We start from the raw sequence: 18744 nt of genomic DNA on the forward strand, positions 1-18744 counted from the left end.
GCGTCTCCGCTCGCGAGACGTCAGGCCGCCGCCCGGGGCCGCCTCAGCGCCACTGCCCCGCGGAGAGACGGCAGCAGGCGGGGAACAGATTTATGAAGACGTGAGATTTTCTAGAAAATAAATGAAACAAAATTTTAAGGAATTAATTGCAAAGGGGGGCGGGGAAGAAAAAGAAGACGCTGTTTCCGCCCGGTTTCGAACCGGGGACCTTTCGCGTGTGAGGCGAACGTGATAACCACTACACTACGGAAACGTGGCGACGAAAGGCTTCCTGAGAGAGTAGTTCCCTGCAGAGCACGCCGCAGGCGCGGCCCGTCCCTGCAAACGCGAGTCCTTTGCGTGCGCATGCGTCCGCGTGCCCCTCTCGCTCCCACCACCCAAGCCGGTGAGAAGCAGGGACCAAACCTCGCAGTGTACAGACCTGACACCAAATCCAGAACAATATTTGGGAAATGATCAGATTAGGGGAGAACAAAAGGGAGGTTTCAGTACTCACGAGTGCCCCTTCACTGTCACTCTCCGTCGGCGTGGGCATGCCCGGGACCGCGCGCAGGCCTCGGGCAGCTTAGCGCCACCGCGTGGCCGAGACGCGGAACTCGCTCTGCGGGGGCGTGAGGACCGCGGCTGCGGTAAACCGGCGCCTTGTGGCTTCGGAGAACTTGCGGGCAAACCTCACTGTGCCCGAGGTTCCGGGCTCCGTGGCGCGGCGCGTGCTCTGCGGCTGCGGCGGAGAAGCAAAATGATACCGGCCGCCCCGAGCCAGCCAGGAGTCGAACCTGGAATCTTCTGATCCGTAGTCAGACGCGTTATCCATTGCGCCACTGGCCCGTGCGGAGGTGGCGGTCGCCGCGAGTACCTTCGTGAGGACGCAGGCGCCGGAGGGTCCGGGCTGCTCGCTCCGTGGCGCCGTGCTCCCCTCCGCGGCCTCCTCTGCGTCTGCGCTCCCTGCTGCCCAGGCGGGGCCCCGGCGGCCGTGCTCCCCGCGGCTTCAGTGCCCCCCTCCGCCGCACCTCCTCCTCCTGCGTCACCTAGCCATCCACGCGTTTGCTCCGCAACGCGTGTTAACGGTCGGAGGCGCTGGAAGTGGAGCCAAGAAGTAAAGCGATATGATCCCTGTCCATCGACCAGATGACAGCGAAGCACTTAATAAGTAGAATAATCATGATGTGCCTTTGGAGGAAAACAAAAAGACCGGGAAAGGCCCAGCGGAGACGGTGATTAACGAAAGAGAAATGCGGGTATCAGGGAGAAGAGTCCCCGGCAGCGGGGAAATCCGCAAGGTCTGGAGGCGAGAGCGAGCGTAGACGACCCGCTTGCGAGGACCGTGGATGCGATCTGTTGGCAATTGGAGGTCGTGGTGGGGTGGCGTGATCTGGCGTGGTCTCTGGTCTCTCCTTAGATCGTTAAAAAAATGTATATCAGTATTTACTAAGCAAGGCTCTCTTCTTAGCACCTGCTATGGCCATGCGCCTACCGCTGGGCCTGCGACTCGGAATTTGATGCCTTTTAAAAGGAGCTCATCAGCTGGCACAAAGGTGAGCGCGCCTGTGTTGGCTTTAAATGAGCATCTCCTATGCGTGCGTTTCAGCCTCTATATTTTTGAGACGTAATCGTCATCTCCATGCCTGGGTGAGCATCGCAGAGAAGTGGAGGGCTGTCAACGGAGTAAAACTGCCTGACATTGGGTACGTTATTCACTGAGTTTAGAAAATAGTTGTTTTTAGTTCACAAGGTTGCAACAGCCCTAAAGCATAACATAGGTGTTCCTGATCTTTCTGCATAACCTTAAAATAGACCTAGTTGGGAAGTTCCCACCGGACACCGGAACAGGGGACCTCTGGGCAGGTTTTGTAGTTGTATGTGTAGGGCGCTTTGGTGGCCATGGGCTGCCTCACAGAATACTATCAGCTGGAAAGAAAAAAAAGATAAAGATGCAGGATTTCAAAAGAAGTCAGTTATATTGAAATATGTTATAGAAATATTAAAAATGTATGATGTGGCAATATTTGTGCTCCTTAATACACTGAATGACAAAGGACAGCAGGTCTAATAAATACTGTAATTTCAAAGCACTAATGCGCTCAAATGGTATTTAAAGGAACTTGTAACCACTGTAGTTCGATGTGAGATATTTGTGATTTCCAAAGATGACAAAGTAAAAGGGCTGAAATACAACAGTAATTTGTTGCCAACACTCATAACGGAAGAAAACACAAAAGTTCAGTATCAAGTTAGTCAAGATAAATATTTATTTTCCCATCCAAGGGTACAGACTACCACCTTCCTATAAGAAGCGAAAGGAGATTTTTGTTCTAAAGAGCAGTTTGGAAACATGAACACTCACGCTTGAATGTGCAGAAATGTAGCAAACTAGGGTACTTCTTGGTTCTATTTTATCCTCATTGCATTCCCAGGATGGCCAGGCCACACCCCAAGGCATCCCTGGAGCTGTGGTCCGGGCTTGCACCTCTAAAATGGGCTTCAGAGGCACCTGGGTGACTCAGTCGGTTAAGCATCCGCTTTGGCTCAGGTCATTATCTCACAGTAAGTGGGTTCCAGCCCCACGTCGGGTTCTGTGCTGACTGCTCAGAGCCTGGAGGCTGCTTTGGATTCTGTGTCTCCCTCTCTCTCTGACCCTCCCCTCTCTCCTCACACACTCTCTGTGTCTCAAAAAAAAAAAAACAAACTTAAAAACAAATAAAATAAATAAATAAATAAAATAGAATGGGCTTCAACTCAGCCAGCTAGAGGCCTGTCCACACATTCTCAGTGTCCCCAGAGACCTCCCTTTGTTGGGCCTGTTTTGAAAGTGTCAGCTGCCTCCAAGTTCTCCGCTACATTCACAACCTGACATGAGCTGAGGCACAGTTTCACCTTGTTCTTGCAGATCTTTCTGTGGGCCTCCTTTTCTGAGAGTTCCAGTTCCTAGTGTTCGGTCTTTTCTTCAGTGGTTGTATCAGTCAGAGAAACAGAGTCCAGAAAACAACAGAACCAGTAAGAGAATATGAATGAATGAACAAGTGAACATCTTGAGACTGGCAAGTCTGAAATCTGGGGGCCAGGCCTCTAGTTTAGAAAACCTCAGGGCGCATCATGTACATAAGGCAGAGGCAAGTGCCAAGGGCTGCCTTTCAGCGTGTGACAGCAAAATCCTTCAAATATGGATACAATTCAGAAAACCTGAAAGGCTGATTTCAGCATTATCATGAGAACAGATTTCAAGCAACACAGCCAATCGTCACTATAGGTTTCATCTGGGAAGTTACACTCCATTCTCCGTCGCGGCAGGAATCCGTAAACTCTTGGGAGTTTCACTAGTGCCCTTTGTTCAAATGTTATTCCCAAGGGACAGACTTATTCTACAGAGAATAGAATAAGTTGGGAATCTGCGAACACATAAGTCCCCATGACAACATAGAAATTCTTGTGAATGCTCTCAGTTTGACATCTTAATCAAAACAAATCCTTTGGACAAGTTTAGGACAAGAAAGCTTCTCTCCCTCTAGATACTTCTCTTTCTCTCTTTCTAAAACTAGGTTTTAATTATGAAGTCTCGTATTTTTAAGGTACGACTGTGGAATTCCATTTAGTTAACGTCATAAGCAGAAGCAGGCAGGTGGAACCCAATTTTACGGGAAGACACGGGGTAAGGAATGACTGAGTGTTAATTTATGACCTCGGAGCTCGCTCCCGAGGGAACAGTTCTCGGAGCTGGAAGAGGTGTGGTGTGACAGCCAGGCGTCCCCCGCCCTGGGGCTTCAGGTCCCACTCCCCGCGGAGGGGTGAGAACTGCCCTCCCCGCTGTTTCTGGGACAAGACGGCCGGGCGCCGGCGGGAAGGGGACTCAGTGTTCCTGCAGCCGCGCAGTTTCTTGGGTCTTCGGGGGGCGAAGCGGGGACCGGTTGATCATTTGGGTCTGGAGCGGCCTCCGGGCTGCTCCTGAGCCTGGATGGGAAGAAAACAGGGACACACACACAACAAAAGCAAACATCATTGCTTTTCCTTGTCGGTGTGGATGCAGGGAGGCGTGCTGGCTCCGTGGCTTAGCTGGTTAAAGCGCCTGTCTAGTAAACAGGAGATCCTGGGTTCGAATCCCAGCGGGGCCTTTTGTGGTTTTCCCGCTCCCAACAAAGGGGATGAGCTTCAAAGTGTAAAGGGAGGGGTGAATTCTGCTGTGGAATGTAACCAAAGTGTTTTATATGGGGCTCGGGGTGGCGACTCTGTACAAAGGAAAAAGAGGTGAATTTCTAGCTGTGTTAGCGTTAGCGGTTTTGTTTCACATGTACTTTTTTTTTTTCCCAGCCAATACTAGCGGAAACCAAGGGAAGCAGAAGGCAAAATCACCAAGGTTAAATTAAAAGCAACATCATAATCCCTGGGCATTCCATCCTCCTTCCTGGGAGAATTCCAAACCAACGCACTCTTACAAGTGGCAGGCAATGCTTGCAGAAAGATCAGCCTCTGAATGATTGATACTTGTGCAGCATTTCAATCCACAGCAGCCACTAAAAGCCAACCACGACACACGAGCCGCAAACAGGATGGTGCGCTCAGAGCGTTTTGGAAAGGAGACTCAAACTCAAATGGTTGTCGCCGGTGATTTCCGAAAAGCCGGTGTCTGAGAGAAGCGTCTGTCTGATTGTACGTGGCAGAGTGGAAGGCCCACTGGGACAGGCCGCCTGGGAAATGGCAGCCCCAGGCTGCCGGGAAGACGTCAGGCAGAGGCGCGCACTCCCCAGCTCTCCGCGAGGGAAGGACTAAGTGAGAAGTGGGAAAGCAGTCTGGAGGCTCACCCCTGCCAGGCCCTGCAGACACTGGCCAGACGGGAGCTCCCTGTAGCTGCTACTAGCCCTCCTCCCCATCTCCCACCACCGAGCGCCCCACCGCCTGGCGCAGAAAGTTCCCCCAGCCGGGTTTTACCTTCTTCGGGGCACACTGTTTTATGCAGATGGTCAAGGGTTGAATTACGACCTCCTGTCCTGTCTGTGGAAACAAAATGGCCCGGGGCTCGGAGGCATTGTTCAGAGAACCGCTGTGTTGTCACCGAGAATTTCTCCACTCAACTCTGCAGCTAGCTTCCCCACTTTTCTTCAGAGGCATCAGACAGCAATGGAGACACAGACGCTCTTTTGCACGACCTCCTCCCATCTGCTGTCACGAAGGCCTTTTTTCCAGGCCTAGAGTCCAGACTTCTATCAAATGAGGAGGACACAGTGTAGACGTCCACACTAGACCACTACCTCGTCCTACTACTGAATTTCACTTACCCTTCACCCCCTGCTGCATCAGGGTCCAGGAACACCGTTACCGGGATGCTTCCAGCCCAGAGGCCCTCGGTGGGTTGCGTGATCTGTACGGCTGCGGAAACGGCACTGGCTCCTGAAGCTATAGAATATTCCAGCTGAGGAATCTAACCGTCTCTCCCCAGAGCTCAAAAGCCTTTCTTACTCTCCATACATGGACCATGAAAGTGATTTACATGTACAAGTGGAAGTGATTTACAATCCACTGCTTGCTTCACCTCCTGGGGCCTGTTTGAGCAGAGCCGCTTCTGTGACAAGCACCATGCAGGTCACACATGGGTCCTGAGCCAGGGGGAGGGGGTGGCAAACAATTCAGTGGCGGGTGCAGGGTAGGGGGGCGTGGTAACACTGGGGTGGGGGCCCTGGGGGCCGCAGGCGGGCAGAGGAAAGAGGTGGGGGAAGTCTTTATGAAGTGACACCCATACTGAGCATGGAGGAGACATAGAAGGCTGGAGAGGCGTGGAAAAGGCGCTCCAGGCGAAGGGGATCCTGTGTGGCTACAGGTGAGAACGAGGACCCTCAGGGAAGATCCGCAGAAGCCATGGGGCAGGAGAGGGGAGAGGGGGAGGGGTGGCTCTGTGTCCATCTAGGGATGACCTTAGGCCCTTGGGCATCCTCACCATTTGTGGCCTCATGAAGACCATGGATGGACTTGACCTGACGGTTAAGTTATCAAGTGCTTCATGGGAGATGTTGGTTTGTTTGCTTCATGTTTTATTTTGTTTTTTAAAGACCATGTGGCTCAGTCAGTTAAGACTCTGACTCTTGATTTCTGCTCAGGTCATGATCTCACGGTCATGACTTGGGCTCTGCGCAGACAGTGCAGAGCCTGTTTGGGATTCTCTCTCCCTTTGTCCCCTGCTCAAGTGTTCTCTCTCTGTATCTCTGTCTCTCTCTCAAAATAAATAAAGTTTTAAAACACACACAAAGAGAGCTGGGTGGCCTTTGAGCTCACTGGTCGTGGAGGAAGCGGAGTCTCTAGCCGGACCGCTGGGCCGTCCGGGGAGCAGGCGGGGCTAGAAGGGACTGCGTTTCCCACCTAACCCCGGGCAGCAACACTCATCCACTTGCTTTTTATCTGAATTTGTGGCCCTCCTGTCTACTTTTTGGGGCAAGGGCAATCTCCAGTCTCCAATCTCCGGATCTCCAGAGTTCAACACAGGCCCCAGCAAAGAGCAGGTGTTCTATTATAACCAAAAAATATTTATTAGGTGTTTCTTGTTTTCCAGGCATTAGCTCTTTGCCGAGCACTTTCCATCTGCCTAGTCAGGCGATCCTCACAGCACACTTAGGAAGTAATGTTCAATTATTTCCCTGCCTTTAGAGAGGAGGCGCCAGGGCACAGGCATTCAAAGTCACTTGCCTGAAAGGTCATACAGCGCATCAGTGGCAGAGTCAGGGGCCCATGTGGCCTGAAGACCTGTTCGCCCTCCAAGTGTCTCCAAATGCCTCTCTTTGTGCCTGTTTGCTATTTTCTCTTTCCTCATATGTTGCCAGGGCCCAAGGGAGGGTTCTAAATGGGCAGAGATGGACTGAATCTGTGGCCACCTGGGCAACAAGGAGAAACCTTGTTTGTTCTTTTCTACCCTCACTGAGGACACTCCTTCTAAGCAATATCAACTCACTTTTCTTTCAGTGAGTGTATGACTATGTTTGTGAATTGTGAGGAATTGGGAGGCGGCAGAATGATCCTGAGCATCGGTGATCATAAAACAGAGTCACTCTGTTTTCTGTCCTTGTAAGCTGGGGTTAGATTGGATTTCTTTTTTAAAAAGGAATGGTGAGGAGAAAGTTCCAGTCACCTGTGCTTTTTGATTCCTTGGGGCTTTTTGTGATAAATTATGTAAGACTTCTATTCACTGTCTAAGTTTTGAGTTCAAAATAGAAACTGTTAACATTTGTAACTGTAACTATTGATGCTTAAGCTAAGCAGGTTGGACATCAGGAAACTTGAATTTGAGGGATATTTCTGAAGATGTCGCTAAACATGAATTTCTGTGTGTCTACATCACATTCCTTGGGGCCTGAATCCTATTCTGAAGTGTAAACTCTTTAACTGTCAGACTGTCATGACCGGTCATTTGCTCCTGCTGTATGTCAGGGAAAACTCCCTCATGAATACACAACTTGGAATCAGAAAACGTAACAAGATGTTCGTTAATGGCATCCCTTTCCGTGGTGGCCGGGAGTTGGACCTGGTCTGGGAGTCGTCCCTGGGTGAGGAGGCAAACCCACGCTTGCAGATCTCTGTGCAGCATTAAAACAATCAGTCTAGGTGTGCCTACGGCAACATAGGTAAACCTCAAAACCATGGTAGGACAGGAATAAAGTAAAAATAGAATGGGATATATGAAACAGCATATTAAATTAAAATTAAAAGGCAAGCACTTGACACCAAAAATATATTCCACCAAAGCATTTGGAAGAAAAGAGATGACCTTTCTCCAGAAATTTCCTATGGGGGTGGAGGAAGGGACATGAGCTTGAGAAAAGGGTATTATTATAAAGAAATCTATAAGCAGACAAAAGAAAAGGGGGTTCTGCCGACATTAGTGTTTGTAGTTTAGGAGAAACATCCACTGAATTCTTTGAATGTGAAAGGAGGGACAGAGAATTACAGAGAAAGGAGATCTTACATCGTCTTCTACACACAGAAAGCTTACATTCTAGAGCATAGATAATAATTTTTTTAAGTTGATCATTTCACTATTGGAATCTAGGAAAAAGTAATGGGGTTTGAAAAGAGTAAAACACCATATTGTCAGGAGTGGGATTCGAACCCACGCCTCCAGGGGAGACTGCGACCTGAACGCAGCGCCTTAGACCGCTCGGCCATCCTGACCCGACAGGGAACGGCCTCGCTCCAAGTTTATTTCTGAGTCAACCTCGACACCACGTGTTCAGGACGCGGGAACCCTTCCGTACCGGAGTGAGACCTCGCCTCCGCGAGCCGCGGGACGCCGGCCCCGATGGCCGCGCGCAATAGCACGGGCTCCGGGAGCGGCCGAGTGGCACCTGCCGTGTGACCGCGGATTCGATTCCAGGCCCCGAGAGGGGCTGGGCGGGGTGCCCTTCTTCCACGGAGGAGGGGGAAGGAAGGGGCAGCACCCTAAACTCACGGCACCGTGTTGCCGGAACGCGCGCTTTCTCCCGGGAGGCTTGGGCTGTCGCCGGCGCGCGCAGGCTAGCAGGTGCTCGCTGACGCTCCCCCTCCTCCCGGCGGGAGGGGTGGGGGGGCCGGGAAGCGGTGTTGGGAGGCCGGCCGGTGGTGCTTCCAGTCCGAGTTCCTCGAGCCCCATACCCTGAGGACTTGCCGGCTTTCCTGTGCGGACGTTCTACTGCAGTAAATAGTAGTTTCTGGATCTAGTAAGCCTGGCACAGGTGGCCCTTGATGCCAGGCCTCCACTGCCACAACTTTTTAAAACACACTTCCCGGGGGATGTGACCTTCCTCGGGGTTTCTTGTCCAGTGTTAGCGTCAGGGTGCTGTGGTCGGGATGTCACCGCCTGGGCGTCAGGGAACCTGACGGTGAGCTTCGAACAAAGCTAGCACTCGTCAGCAACTGCCTGGAGGCCTGCGGACAAGTCATTTCGCCTGTGTTGACCTCAGGAACTGCTTTCCGAGACGCTTTACAGTTTCATCCAAGTTCATTTGCAGAATAAATCCCGGCATAGAAAAGCTAGAGCTCTTAAATTAAGAGCTCCCCAGAGAGCCAGTTAGTCGCAAATTCTCAGTCTCCCCCAACACCTACCGGGCCAGACATTTTGGGGGCAGAGTCGAGGAATTCGGGTCTAATAAGCGTTCCATGGCATTCTGAGGTGCGCCCAGGTTTGAGAGTCACCAGCCTGAAGCACAGTAACCGTTTCCTAACAGAAACTGGTGTGGCATTGAGAGCACGTGGGCACTGCCCGCACCGTCCCCACCTCAGTCTCCGTGAGTTGGGATCCTGAGACTCCCACCTGCGGACTGGGTTCCATTCCCCTCTCCCCTGGGTGATTCTAGTGTGCACCCAAATTTGAGGTCATTACTTTAGGATCTAGCTTTAGAAAAAGGCTGGATCTAGGGGGAGGGGGAGGGGCCACATTCGGAAAACGCGTTCAGGCCTCTGTGGGACTGGGCTCTGACCCCAAATGTTCGTGAAACACGGAGTGCAGCCGGTCAAAGCACGCCTTACGGTGGCCATTCATAGGCTCAGTCTGCGCGTTCCCACCTGCTCCGATGTCTGGCCGGGAATCACTGGAGGTGGCCCGCGACGCAGACCAGCACTGCAGGGTTTTCCCCAGCACCGGAAATGGGAGCCCCGCCTTCCCAGGAGGTTAGGTGGGAACCATCTAAAGAACACATTCAAATTCGATTGTCGGAGTGGCCTAAGGGAGGAGGTTGCACGAGAGCATTTTGGGAAGACAAGCAGCTCTCTCCAGGATGCAGATAAAGTTTCCGGGTTCTAGAGTCCACAGCATCCACTGTCCTCTCTCGTAGAAGATTCCGAAATAAAGGCAGAACTACCGAGGCGGATCATTTGCCCCAGGCCCTGGTAGCCGGTGCCAGCTGGGAAAGAGCCTCAAGGCTCTTCAGGTAACTTCCTCCTCCAGGGTGCTGCGTGCAAAGAGGCTGGGGGCGGGGCGGGGCGAAGGACACAGATGTTTCCTAAGAATATACTGTCAGGTTGTACTGTGGCTCGTGACCGTTTTCCTGGAAAGGTCAAGGAGCTCATGGCTCATGGGGAGGCCAAGAATCGTGGAGCAGGGGAGGGGAGTCAGAGAGCTCATGACAACCTATGGGTCCTTGTCTCTCACTGAAGGAAGGTTTGGGGGCAGCCGCACCTGTGCTGGGTGAGCTTTCACAAACACATTTCAGGATGCACATCATACATTCAACCAGCAAAGCGACTGCCTGACATTCCCAAGTATTTTTAAGGAACTTTGGACTCTTTCTTTGACTTTCGGAAAGTCTAATTTGAACAAAAATTGACGCTTACATAGTGATACATGATGTTTTTCTCCGGGGTACAGGGTAGGGTGACTGGCTCCTGGGGGACAGTGTGGGGTGACAGGAGTTTGAGGAAGGGCCGTGGCAAGGAGGACCCTGGGGTCGGGGACCTCGGAAGTGATGGCGGAAGGGGCCCTTTCCGTCCCATTCTCCAGCTGCCGGCCCTCGGTCCAAGTATGACGTGGCACACTGGGGTACTGTTTTCTTCTCCTGACCCTCTTCATGCCCAAGGTCTCCTGAGCCAACGGGGCCCACCTTGACGATTTCTCGAAGTCCCTAGTCCTCCCAGTCAGCCATGGTTTGTTCAGTGGAAGATGTCGAGGCGATAGCAGGACACCCCCTCCCAGGTCCCCGCTTAGGCACTGACTGCATGCTTTAATCAAGTCACTTCATGGCTCCAGGCTTTGGATTCTCAACTCTGCAAGGAGGCAGGTGGGTAAATGCTGAGTCACTTCTCATCCATTTTCCTTCTTGATCCCTTTCCCAAATAACACCTGTGTATCTCCTGATTTACAAGCCTTATGCAGAGTGATTTTTTAAAAATTTTTTAATGTTTATTTATTTTGAGAGAGAGAGCACGAGCTGGGGAGGAGCAAAGAGAGAGGGGGACAGAGGATGTGGAGCAGGCTCTGTGCTGACAGCAGAGAGCCCAATGTGGGGCTCGAATTCACGAACTGCGAGATCATGACCTGAGCCAAAGTCAGATGCTTAACCGACTGAGACATCCAGGCGCCCCAATCAGAATAGTTTAAAAATGATGCAGTAATGCATATGTGGGAACATCATTATCTAGATATTATTATGTAGGTCTTGAACCCCAGGTCTGTAGGAAGACACTGAAACCAAAATCATAACCAAAACCAAAATGAAAATGGGGCCCAGGAGATGACAAGAACAAAGATGAGTACCACAGAGCTGTTGACAATGTCACCTGTCACAATACATGGTGAATGTGGTAAGAGGCCTGTCTGGTGTTCAGAACTTTCACTACGAGAGAATGTTGGGTTTTAGTCTGTCACGATCCGCTGTGGGGGTAGTCAGCAGACTGAAAACTTAGAAATGTTGTTTTTTAGCTTAATTATGAGAAATGTATGTGGTGCAATAATGGAAATAATACCTTAGCACGCATGTCATTTGGAATTTGGATTTCTTGTTGGATCTGTAATGGACCTGATTCTGATGACTTCTTAGCAGAAGACACACATATTAGGTGATATTCCCACCATTTGGTGAATCTTTGGAGACTCACATTCAGAGCTGGTTGAACTGCACTCAGGTCAGAGCATCTGGGAAGGAGACCATGCTGGATCCTTGCTTGGGGCAACACAGGGCAAAACTTTCAATCCCTTGGGCCACAAAGGTCCTCAAGTAGGAATCCTTAGGGCTTCCCTTCAGGGAGAGTGGTTTCTTTTCTTTTAAAAAATTGTTTATTTATTTTTGAGAGACAGACAGCGAGTCGGGAAGGGGCAGAGAGAGAGGGAGACAGAATCCCAAGCAGGCTCTATGCCGCCGGCATAGACATAGAGCCTGATGTGGGGCTTGAACTCACAAACTAGGAGGGCATGTCCTGAACCAAAACCAAGGGCTGGATGCTTAACCAATTGAGCGCCCTGGGGACCCCTGAAAAAGAGGTTTCTAAAGATCACCCAAGGTTTTTGTTTTTATTTTTCCAATTTGTAGGCATTACAATTAAACATTTCCCAAATGTCTCCTCCTCCTGGAAAAGTGCTGTTAAAATTGGAAGAGGCGGCTTCACTCCCCTACACCTACTCGCCGCTCGGTAGTAGTGGGCTCACCACCCAGAGGCTGAGGGTCGGCACGACTGGCACCTGGCCTTCCCGTCCATAGCTAGACTGTCAGGGGACCACAGCCCTGTGCCCACTGCTGTCAGGCCCGCAGACGAGCCCTGGGAGCGTGGAGCCACGCCGTGTCGGCTGGCTGCGCTGCAGTTCATGCCTGGTTTTGTTTCAGCTCCATTTGTTGGGATAAAGAAAGGAAGGTGCAGATGCCAGTTTTCAGCAATCAACAGACTTATTTATTAGGTCAAGGCCATGGGGGACATCTCTGCTGGAAACTGGAAAAACACAAGTAGAAGGGGTGAGCCCAGGTAAATCACAGTCCACTGGCGTGACAAGCCACCAGTGTACGGGACAGTGCAAACCCAGCAGGTGCGGTCAGTCTAGCTGAGCTGATTGAGACAAGGACACAGCATCTGGGGACCCGGGAACAGCACGCAGGAAGCTCAGCCAGGAAGGTGGCCGCTGTGGGCACCAGCTGCTCGGGGAGCGGACTGAAGGCCTGTTCAGGGCGTTAAGCCAGATGTTGGGGTGGGGGCTGGGGGGCCCTGAGGCCGACACGGCTGGTACAGAGGTGACGTCGCTGACCAGGGTTTCTGGAAAAGCTCTGAGATGGAGAGACTCTAAATCAAAAGGAGGGAGAGAGCTGGAAAGTTGTGGGGTCCCCAGCGTGAGGCTGGGCCGCCCCAGGTAAGGGGACACAGGAGGCTGCTGGCAGGGAAGCAGGATCTGAGTCACGGCTATGCACACAGCTGGCTATACACACAGCTTGCGTCTTGGCTCACGTTTTCTCCTGGATCGAATCTTCTGTCTGGCCCCCAGCCCCGCTCACCTCATCCTTCCACGCCCTGCGCCGTCTGCTCAGATCCCGCAGAAGGAGGGCCTGCTTCCTCCACTCTGCAGGCCATGTCTTAGAAAACTGGAGAGACAGGCCCTAAAACTCGGGGGACAGACCGGCTTCCCCTCCCTTTCCTCCATCGCGATGTCCCCCAAGTTCCTTTATGGGACTTCAGCCTCGATTTTTCCCTTCCCAGACGCGTATGGGGTTCCCACCTGTTCCCTGTTCTGGACACCGAGATGTTTCTGTGACAATCACATGCCAAGCTCACCTCGTCTTGATGGCTGAGGTGTCCCTCCTACAGGACTTGGCCTGGGGCGGGGGGGATGGGGCTGTTGGAAAACACTAGAAATAGCTTCAGAGTCTCCTCCCTGGCCCCCGAGTCTCAGTACAGAAACAGATCAGGAAGGCCCTACAGGCCACTCTCTCCAGCAGCACCAACACAACCTCCCCAAGACCGACTGACGCCTACCCAACAGGAAGAAAGGAGGGCTGGGTGAGCTCGGCAGCTGGCGACCAGGAGGGGACAGAGGGAGGGCTTATCGGAAAGGAAAGCACTTGAGGCGGGGTTTTCCCTAAGGCGCCCCTTGGCTGGGCTGGGTAGGGATCAGCTTAGAGTGGAGCGTATCTGTGTCCCCAGAGGCAGGGTCCTCCCGGATGGGGGACAGTGGGATCGCCTTAGTGGAGTCCTTGGCATCCACAACTACTGTGACTCTCTCCGGCCCACCAGTGGCTGGGCAGATGGTCAGGGGCTTTTTACCACAAGACCACAGGCAGAAGAAAGGCCGAAGGGGACCAGAGAAGGCGGCCTTGGAGAAAGTATAGATGGGGGCTCCACTGGCCATATTGTAGAAGGAGACATCTCCTGATTCATAGTCCAGGAAAACCCCAACCCGCTGGGGGGGTCCTGCCAACGGGAGGGGGGTCCGCTGTGGGGTGAGCGCCCAGTACCCGTTCCCATACAACTCCACAGCCCAGAACCCGTTCTCGGGAGTCATGGGGTCGAACCCTTTCTTCACCACATTCTCCCTGCACACCCCGACCGCCCAGTCGGCCCTGTCCCCCACCTCCACCTCCCAGAAATGTCGCCCCGACGTGAAGGTCTCCCGACCCAACACACAAGGCCAGGAGTCAAATCTCTGCGGCTTCTCGGGCAGTTTCTGGCGCGAATCTTCCAGTCGGACAGATTTTGAATCCTCATACAAAAAGAGGTGGGGGTGGGCGGTATCTGGATCCAGAGTCACGTCGACTAGAGACAGAGAGAGTGAGTCTGAGCATCAGCGAGTGCTAGAGGTGACAAGACTTCTGCTTTCTCCTAAAAAAAAAAAAAATCTATATATATATATAGACTGTTCTGGACTTTGGCAGATCTCCTCGGGAAGAGAGCTGTTTGGCCTGTTCTTCTGTCTCTATTTTCCCCTTCTGTGAACAGCCGCAGGGTGATGTGTGAGCTGACTGTCCCCAGGGCCCAAGGGGTGCCTCTCAGAGGGGCCTGGCTTCAAAATATCTTCCAAGGGCCCTCTCTGTGCCTCAAGGAAAATGTGGGGCCCGTTTACACCATCTCTCCCCTGTCTATCCTCACCACAAAACTGTGTTAGTGTTTTTCTCTCCAAGAATTACAGGACCTTGAATCCCTGGGCGACAGAGCCTCAGAGCCCTTGAGAAGTCCCATCACTCACCTGCGTGCAGGGTGGCCTTCTTCCATTCTGCAATGAGAAGGGGGAGGGGGTCATGGCGGGTTTTCTAATAAGAGAGAGAACACCTTGTTGGTGCACTAATGACCAGAAGAGAGAACTTACTGAGCTCTTCCAGGAGTTTCTCTGGAAAACAAACAGAAATACCTTAATGACCTTCCAGAAATCCCTTAATGACAAGGGAGTAAATGGTTCATGTCGAACTACTTGACTACTGAAGCTTTATCAATACATGAGGGATGATGATTACGTTTTGTTTTGTTTTGTTTTGCCCTAAGAAATCTGCAGGATGTTCCTACTGCTTGGGATTTAAAAATTTTTTTTTAATGTTTTATTTATTTTTGATACAGAGAGAGTCAGAGCATGAGAGGGGGAGGGCCAGAGAGAGAAGGAGACACAGAACCGGAAGCAGGCTCCAGGCTCTGAGCCAGCTGTCAGCACAGAGCCTGACGCAGGGCTCGAACCCAGGAACGTGAGATCTGACCTGAGCCGAAGCTGGAGGCTCAACTGACTGAGCCACCCAGGCGCCCCTTTACTGGGAAATTGAGTTAGAAGCAGGACAGAGTCTGAGGGTGGAGGGTGAGTGAGCATCAGGTCTAATATCTCAGTCAGCATTGGTTTTGCCCTTTCTGCACCCCCCAGACCTTCATATTGGGGTTCAGTGGCTTCAGGTGCCTTATAATCCCCCCTCTTGAATCCTAGACTCAAATATCTTCCCATGGGCAGACATCTGAAAGGACCTGATCTATCCCCACTCAGAAGCACTCCTGACAAGCAGCCTCTGACTCACCTGTAGAGCTGAATTCATCCCTCCTCTGTATGGATCTTTCCCTGTATAGTCTCCAAGTGCAAAATATGGACCCAATTGTGAGAAGTCCCAGGACCATCAAGATGACAGCCACTGCCACCATCCAGGGAGGCAGCCGTGGGAAGAAGGGAGCTGAAACAGAATCCCCAAGAAGGGCATCTGTCGTATAACTCTGAGCCAGTCCCTCTCTGCTTCGGATTCCAAGGGGGGTTGGAAGAGAGGAGGACCTGGACCTCCCCCCACGCCTCCCTCGGCAAAAACGAGTCCTTCCAACACTGCTCTACCCTTTTCAGAAAACTGTGGACCTCAGATAGGAGAGGGCAGTGAAAGAGGGGAATGAAGACGGACAGGAGTCATTGCGAGACAGGACCTGGGAAGTAAAGAAAATAATGGACCAGTGCATGTTCTTGTGGAAGTTCTTTCTTAGCTGTCAGTGCAGGATGGGAGCCAAGGGGATGAAGGAAGTAAATGGGGAAGGGGAAATGCCCCCCTGTGTGCAACAGAAAGGGACTCAGTGACCAAAGAATAAAGAAAGGTTCCTGCCTGCGCCAGAGATGGTCGGGCGGGGGGGGGGGGGGTAAGGAGAAGATGTGCTTCCCTGAGGAGCCTGGAAACCTAGACGGAGCTCTAGCCTGGGATGGGGGCCAAGGGGCCAGAGTGGAAACAGGTTTCCCTGTTAGTCAAGGAGAGAAGGCTCTGGATTAGGAAGGCCCCAAGGACAAAGCTTCTGATTCTAAGACATGTCTGCTAAAATGGAAAGCCTGGGATTTGTATGAGATCTAGGGAGGGTTGATGTGTTCAGAATCCTTCTTCTAGGAATGGCATGGGCGGGGTCCCGTCACGTCGGTGGTCAGGGGCTTAGGTGGGGAAAGTAGACGGCTGTGTCAGGAGGGCATGGCTGGGGCAGCTTCCCCGGCGACACGGCCCCAAACCTGTGTCACCTGGGGACCCGACGCTGACCTCACTGACCTGGTATGGAAACCCCTACTTCCTTCTCCTGGCCCAGAAGGAGGTTCCGGAAGTGGCAGGATACATTCTTCACGGAAGTGTCCCGGATGGTCACGGAAGCGGCCACAGTGAACAGGCCCTCTTCGTCTGGATTCCTAGACTCTGATGCGGATGGAAACGTCTCCCCCTCGGAAGTTCTCCACTGCACCTGGGGCTCTGGGTACCACCCTGCTGAGGTGCACTCCAGCCAGATCGCTCCGCTTTCTTGAACTTCCATATGGATGTGAGGGTCAGAGCCCAGAGCTACGGAGAGAGAAGCCGGCCTGACGCCGTGGACACCCTTCTGGGAGCCTCACAGCCACAGGGCTACGCGGTCTGAGACAGAGAAGCACACGGAAACTAGCAATGAGAGGGGTGCATGCTCTATTTCATTTCACAAGGAAACCGAGGCACCAGCCAAAGGAACCTTATCAGAGAGGGATGCCTCTTAGGATTTAGTGTCTGAAGTGTAGGCAGCAGTTTGATGCACACACACAGGAAGTTTTCTAGACCAGGAACAGCAAGACCGATGGCTTAGAGGCAGGCTAGGGAGCTCCAGAGACGGGAGAGCGCTTTGTGGTCGCAAGTAGCATGCAAGGCCTTTGAGGAGGAGAACCGGGAGTGGGTACTTCAGGCTGAACAGAGAAGGAGTGTCCTTGAGGGAGGGCCTGGAGGGTCCCTGCATTGACATTGTAGCTGACAGTGCAAGCTTCCTTTCCCTGTGATACTGATTCAGGAACTTTTTAAAATGATTTCAACCTCACCACCCCTCCCCCACCCCAGTTATATCCTAACATTTATCCACGTAAAGCTGTTTTTATCCTTTCTGTTTTGAGCCTAATCATTCTTACAACGCTACAGAGCACAGAAAAGCACCACGCTCCAGAGGAGATTCCTTAAATACATGTCCGCATCTATTAACTTAAAGCCACGGTTCAGTCTGTGTGTGTGAAAATGCATATTCTTCTCATGAAAAGGGCTGCAATTTCAGCAGATTCTCCAAGAGGTCCATCACTTTCAAAAGGTCACAATAACAGTTTCCTGCTATCAGATCTCTGGTTTTATAATCAATCTTTAAGATAACTTCCCGACAAAAGAAATTGAGCTATACACCATGCTGCCCCATGGGACAGCCTGTCCTGAGGCGGGACCCACCCAAATGACACCTAAGTCGTTTCTAAACTTTATTTAAAAAATTTTTTTTAAATGTTTTATTTTATTTTTGATACGGAGAGAGACAGAGCATGAGAGGGGGAGGGGCAGAGGGAGAAGGAGACACAGAATCGGAAGCAGGCTCAGAGCCTGACGCGGGACTCGAACCCACGAACGTGAGATCTGACCTGAGCCGAAGTCGGAGGCTTAACCGACTGAGCCACCCAGGCTCCCCCTAAACTTTATTTTAATAAATACACTAAAGACAACACATATGTATATTACACATTCTAGGGGGCAGTCAGAGGCACAGTAACAGTATCTCACAAGTATATAATGCTTGTAGAATTGACGAGGCACTTTCTAATATACTGTCTATTTTTACTTCATTCTTGCAAAATCTTGTTTGATAGATGCACGCCCAGTTTTAATGCCGGTACTAAGGCTCAGAAAGGGATTAGTGTGATGTCATTCACTGGTAAGCGGGAAAGAGAGTCTCAGTGCATCCTTTCCTCCCGAATGCTTACCATTTTTCTTACTGTGTCGCCCTGGAATGTTGTTTGAAGCAAAAAAAAAAAAAAAAAAAAAATGGAAACAAAACCCAAAAGCTTTTCTGGGTGGATGGAGAGTATCAGCGAGCAGCCACCGCCTAGGATCTTAGGAAGTCCGCGGCAGCCTCAGTGCACGCGGCGGAAAAGCGCAGCCCAGCCTCCTCCCCGGAGTGGTGACAAACACACACAACTTACCTGCTCAGTCCTGGCACGGGATCGAGTCTGTTCTGGTTGCACTAATGCAAGAGACTGTTGTACAGCCTCGCAATCAGCAACCGGGGAAACCTCTCGAACGCCCTTCGCGCGGCCCTTCCACCCCGGCCTGCCTGCCCTTCCCGCCCAGAAGAGGCTTCCTCGGGCAGCGAGCGAGGCGGTCCCCTGAGGGCCGGAAACGCAGGGAACCGCGCAGGGAACCGCGCGCCGCGGGAGTCCCCGGAGGGCCGACCGCGCGCACTCACCCGCCACCTTCAGGCGAACGCTGGCCTCGGCGGAGCGGCCGTCCTGCCAGAAGAGGCACCGGTACTCGCCGTCGTCCGCCGCCCGGACCCGGTGTATGCGCACGGCGACGCGCCCGGCCGCGAGGTGGCCGTCCGCCAGCGTGGCCCTGCCGCGGTACGCGGCCGCCT

General features: G+C 52.2%; 2 protein-coding genes, 1 long non-coding RNA gene and 4 other non-coding genes across 8 annotated transcripts in view; 2 read left to right on the forward strand and 5 right to left on the reverse strand.

Annotated features, from left to right (window-relative positions):
* Positions 1-918, reverse strand: part of LOC115296179 (high mobility group nucleosome-binding domain-containing protein 4-like) — an 11547-nt gene extending 10629 nt beyond the window's left edge. For both annotated transcript variants that reach the window (XM_029944667.1, XM_029944666.1), the window contains exon 1: positions 497-918. In XM_029944667.1, coding sequence (XP_029800527.1) covers positions 497-535 — 39 coding nt within the window. In that variant the 5' untranslated portion in view covers positions 536-918. The remainder of the gene's footprint in view (positions 1-496) is intronic.
* On the reverse strand, positions 181-253 carry TRNAV-CAC. The gene has a single exon. It is a non-coding gene; the product is annotated as a tRNA-Val (tRNA).
* On the reverse strand, positions 756-828 carry TRNAR-ACG. The gene has a single exon. It is a non-coding gene; the product is annotated as a tRNA-Arg (tRNA).
* On the forward strand, positions 881-5490 carry LOC115296216. The gene is made up of 2 exons (XR_003910782.1): positions 881-1685; positions 4303-5490. It is a non-coding gene; the product is annotated as an uncharacterized LOC115296216 (long non-coding RNA).
* Positions 4033-4106, forward strand: TRNAT-AGU. Its single transcript has one exon. It is a non-coding gene; the product is annotated as a tRNA-Thr (tRNA).
* A 2572-nt stretch (positions 5491-8062) lies between the features above and the next one.
* TRNAL-CAG lies at positions 8063-8145 on the reverse strand. Its single transcript has one exon. It is a non-coding gene; the product is annotated as a tRNA-Leu (tRNA).
* Positions 8146-13250: 5105 nt separating this feature from the next.
* The window catches only part of BTN1A1 (butyrophilin subfamily 1 member A1), a 22859-nt gene continuing 17365 nt past the window's right edge, over positions 13251-18744 (reverse strand). The window contains exons 4-9 of the mRNA XM_029944629.1: positions 18577-18742; positions 16398-16679; positions 15411-15560; positions 14726-14746; positions 14606-14632; positions 13251-14175 (exon numbers count right to left, since the gene is read on the reverse strand). Of these exons, the coding sequence (XP_029800489.1) occupies positions 13502-14175; positions 14606-14632; positions 14726-14746; positions 15411-15560; positions 16398-16679; positions 18577-18742 (1320 nt within the window). The 3' untranslated portion in view covers positions 13251-13501. The remainder of the gene's footprint in view (positions 14176-14605; positions 14633-14725; positions 14747-15410; positions 15561-16397; positions 16680-18576; positions 18743-18744) is intronic.

This window comes from Suricata suricatta, chromosome 7 (genome assembly GCF_006229205.1).
Source record: "Suricata suricatta isolate VVHF042 chromosome 7, meerkat_22Aug2017_6uvM2_HiC, whole genome shotgun sequence".
Lineage (NCBI taxonomy): Eukaryota > Metazoa > Chordata > Mammalia > Carnivora > Herpestidae > Suricata > Suricata suricatta.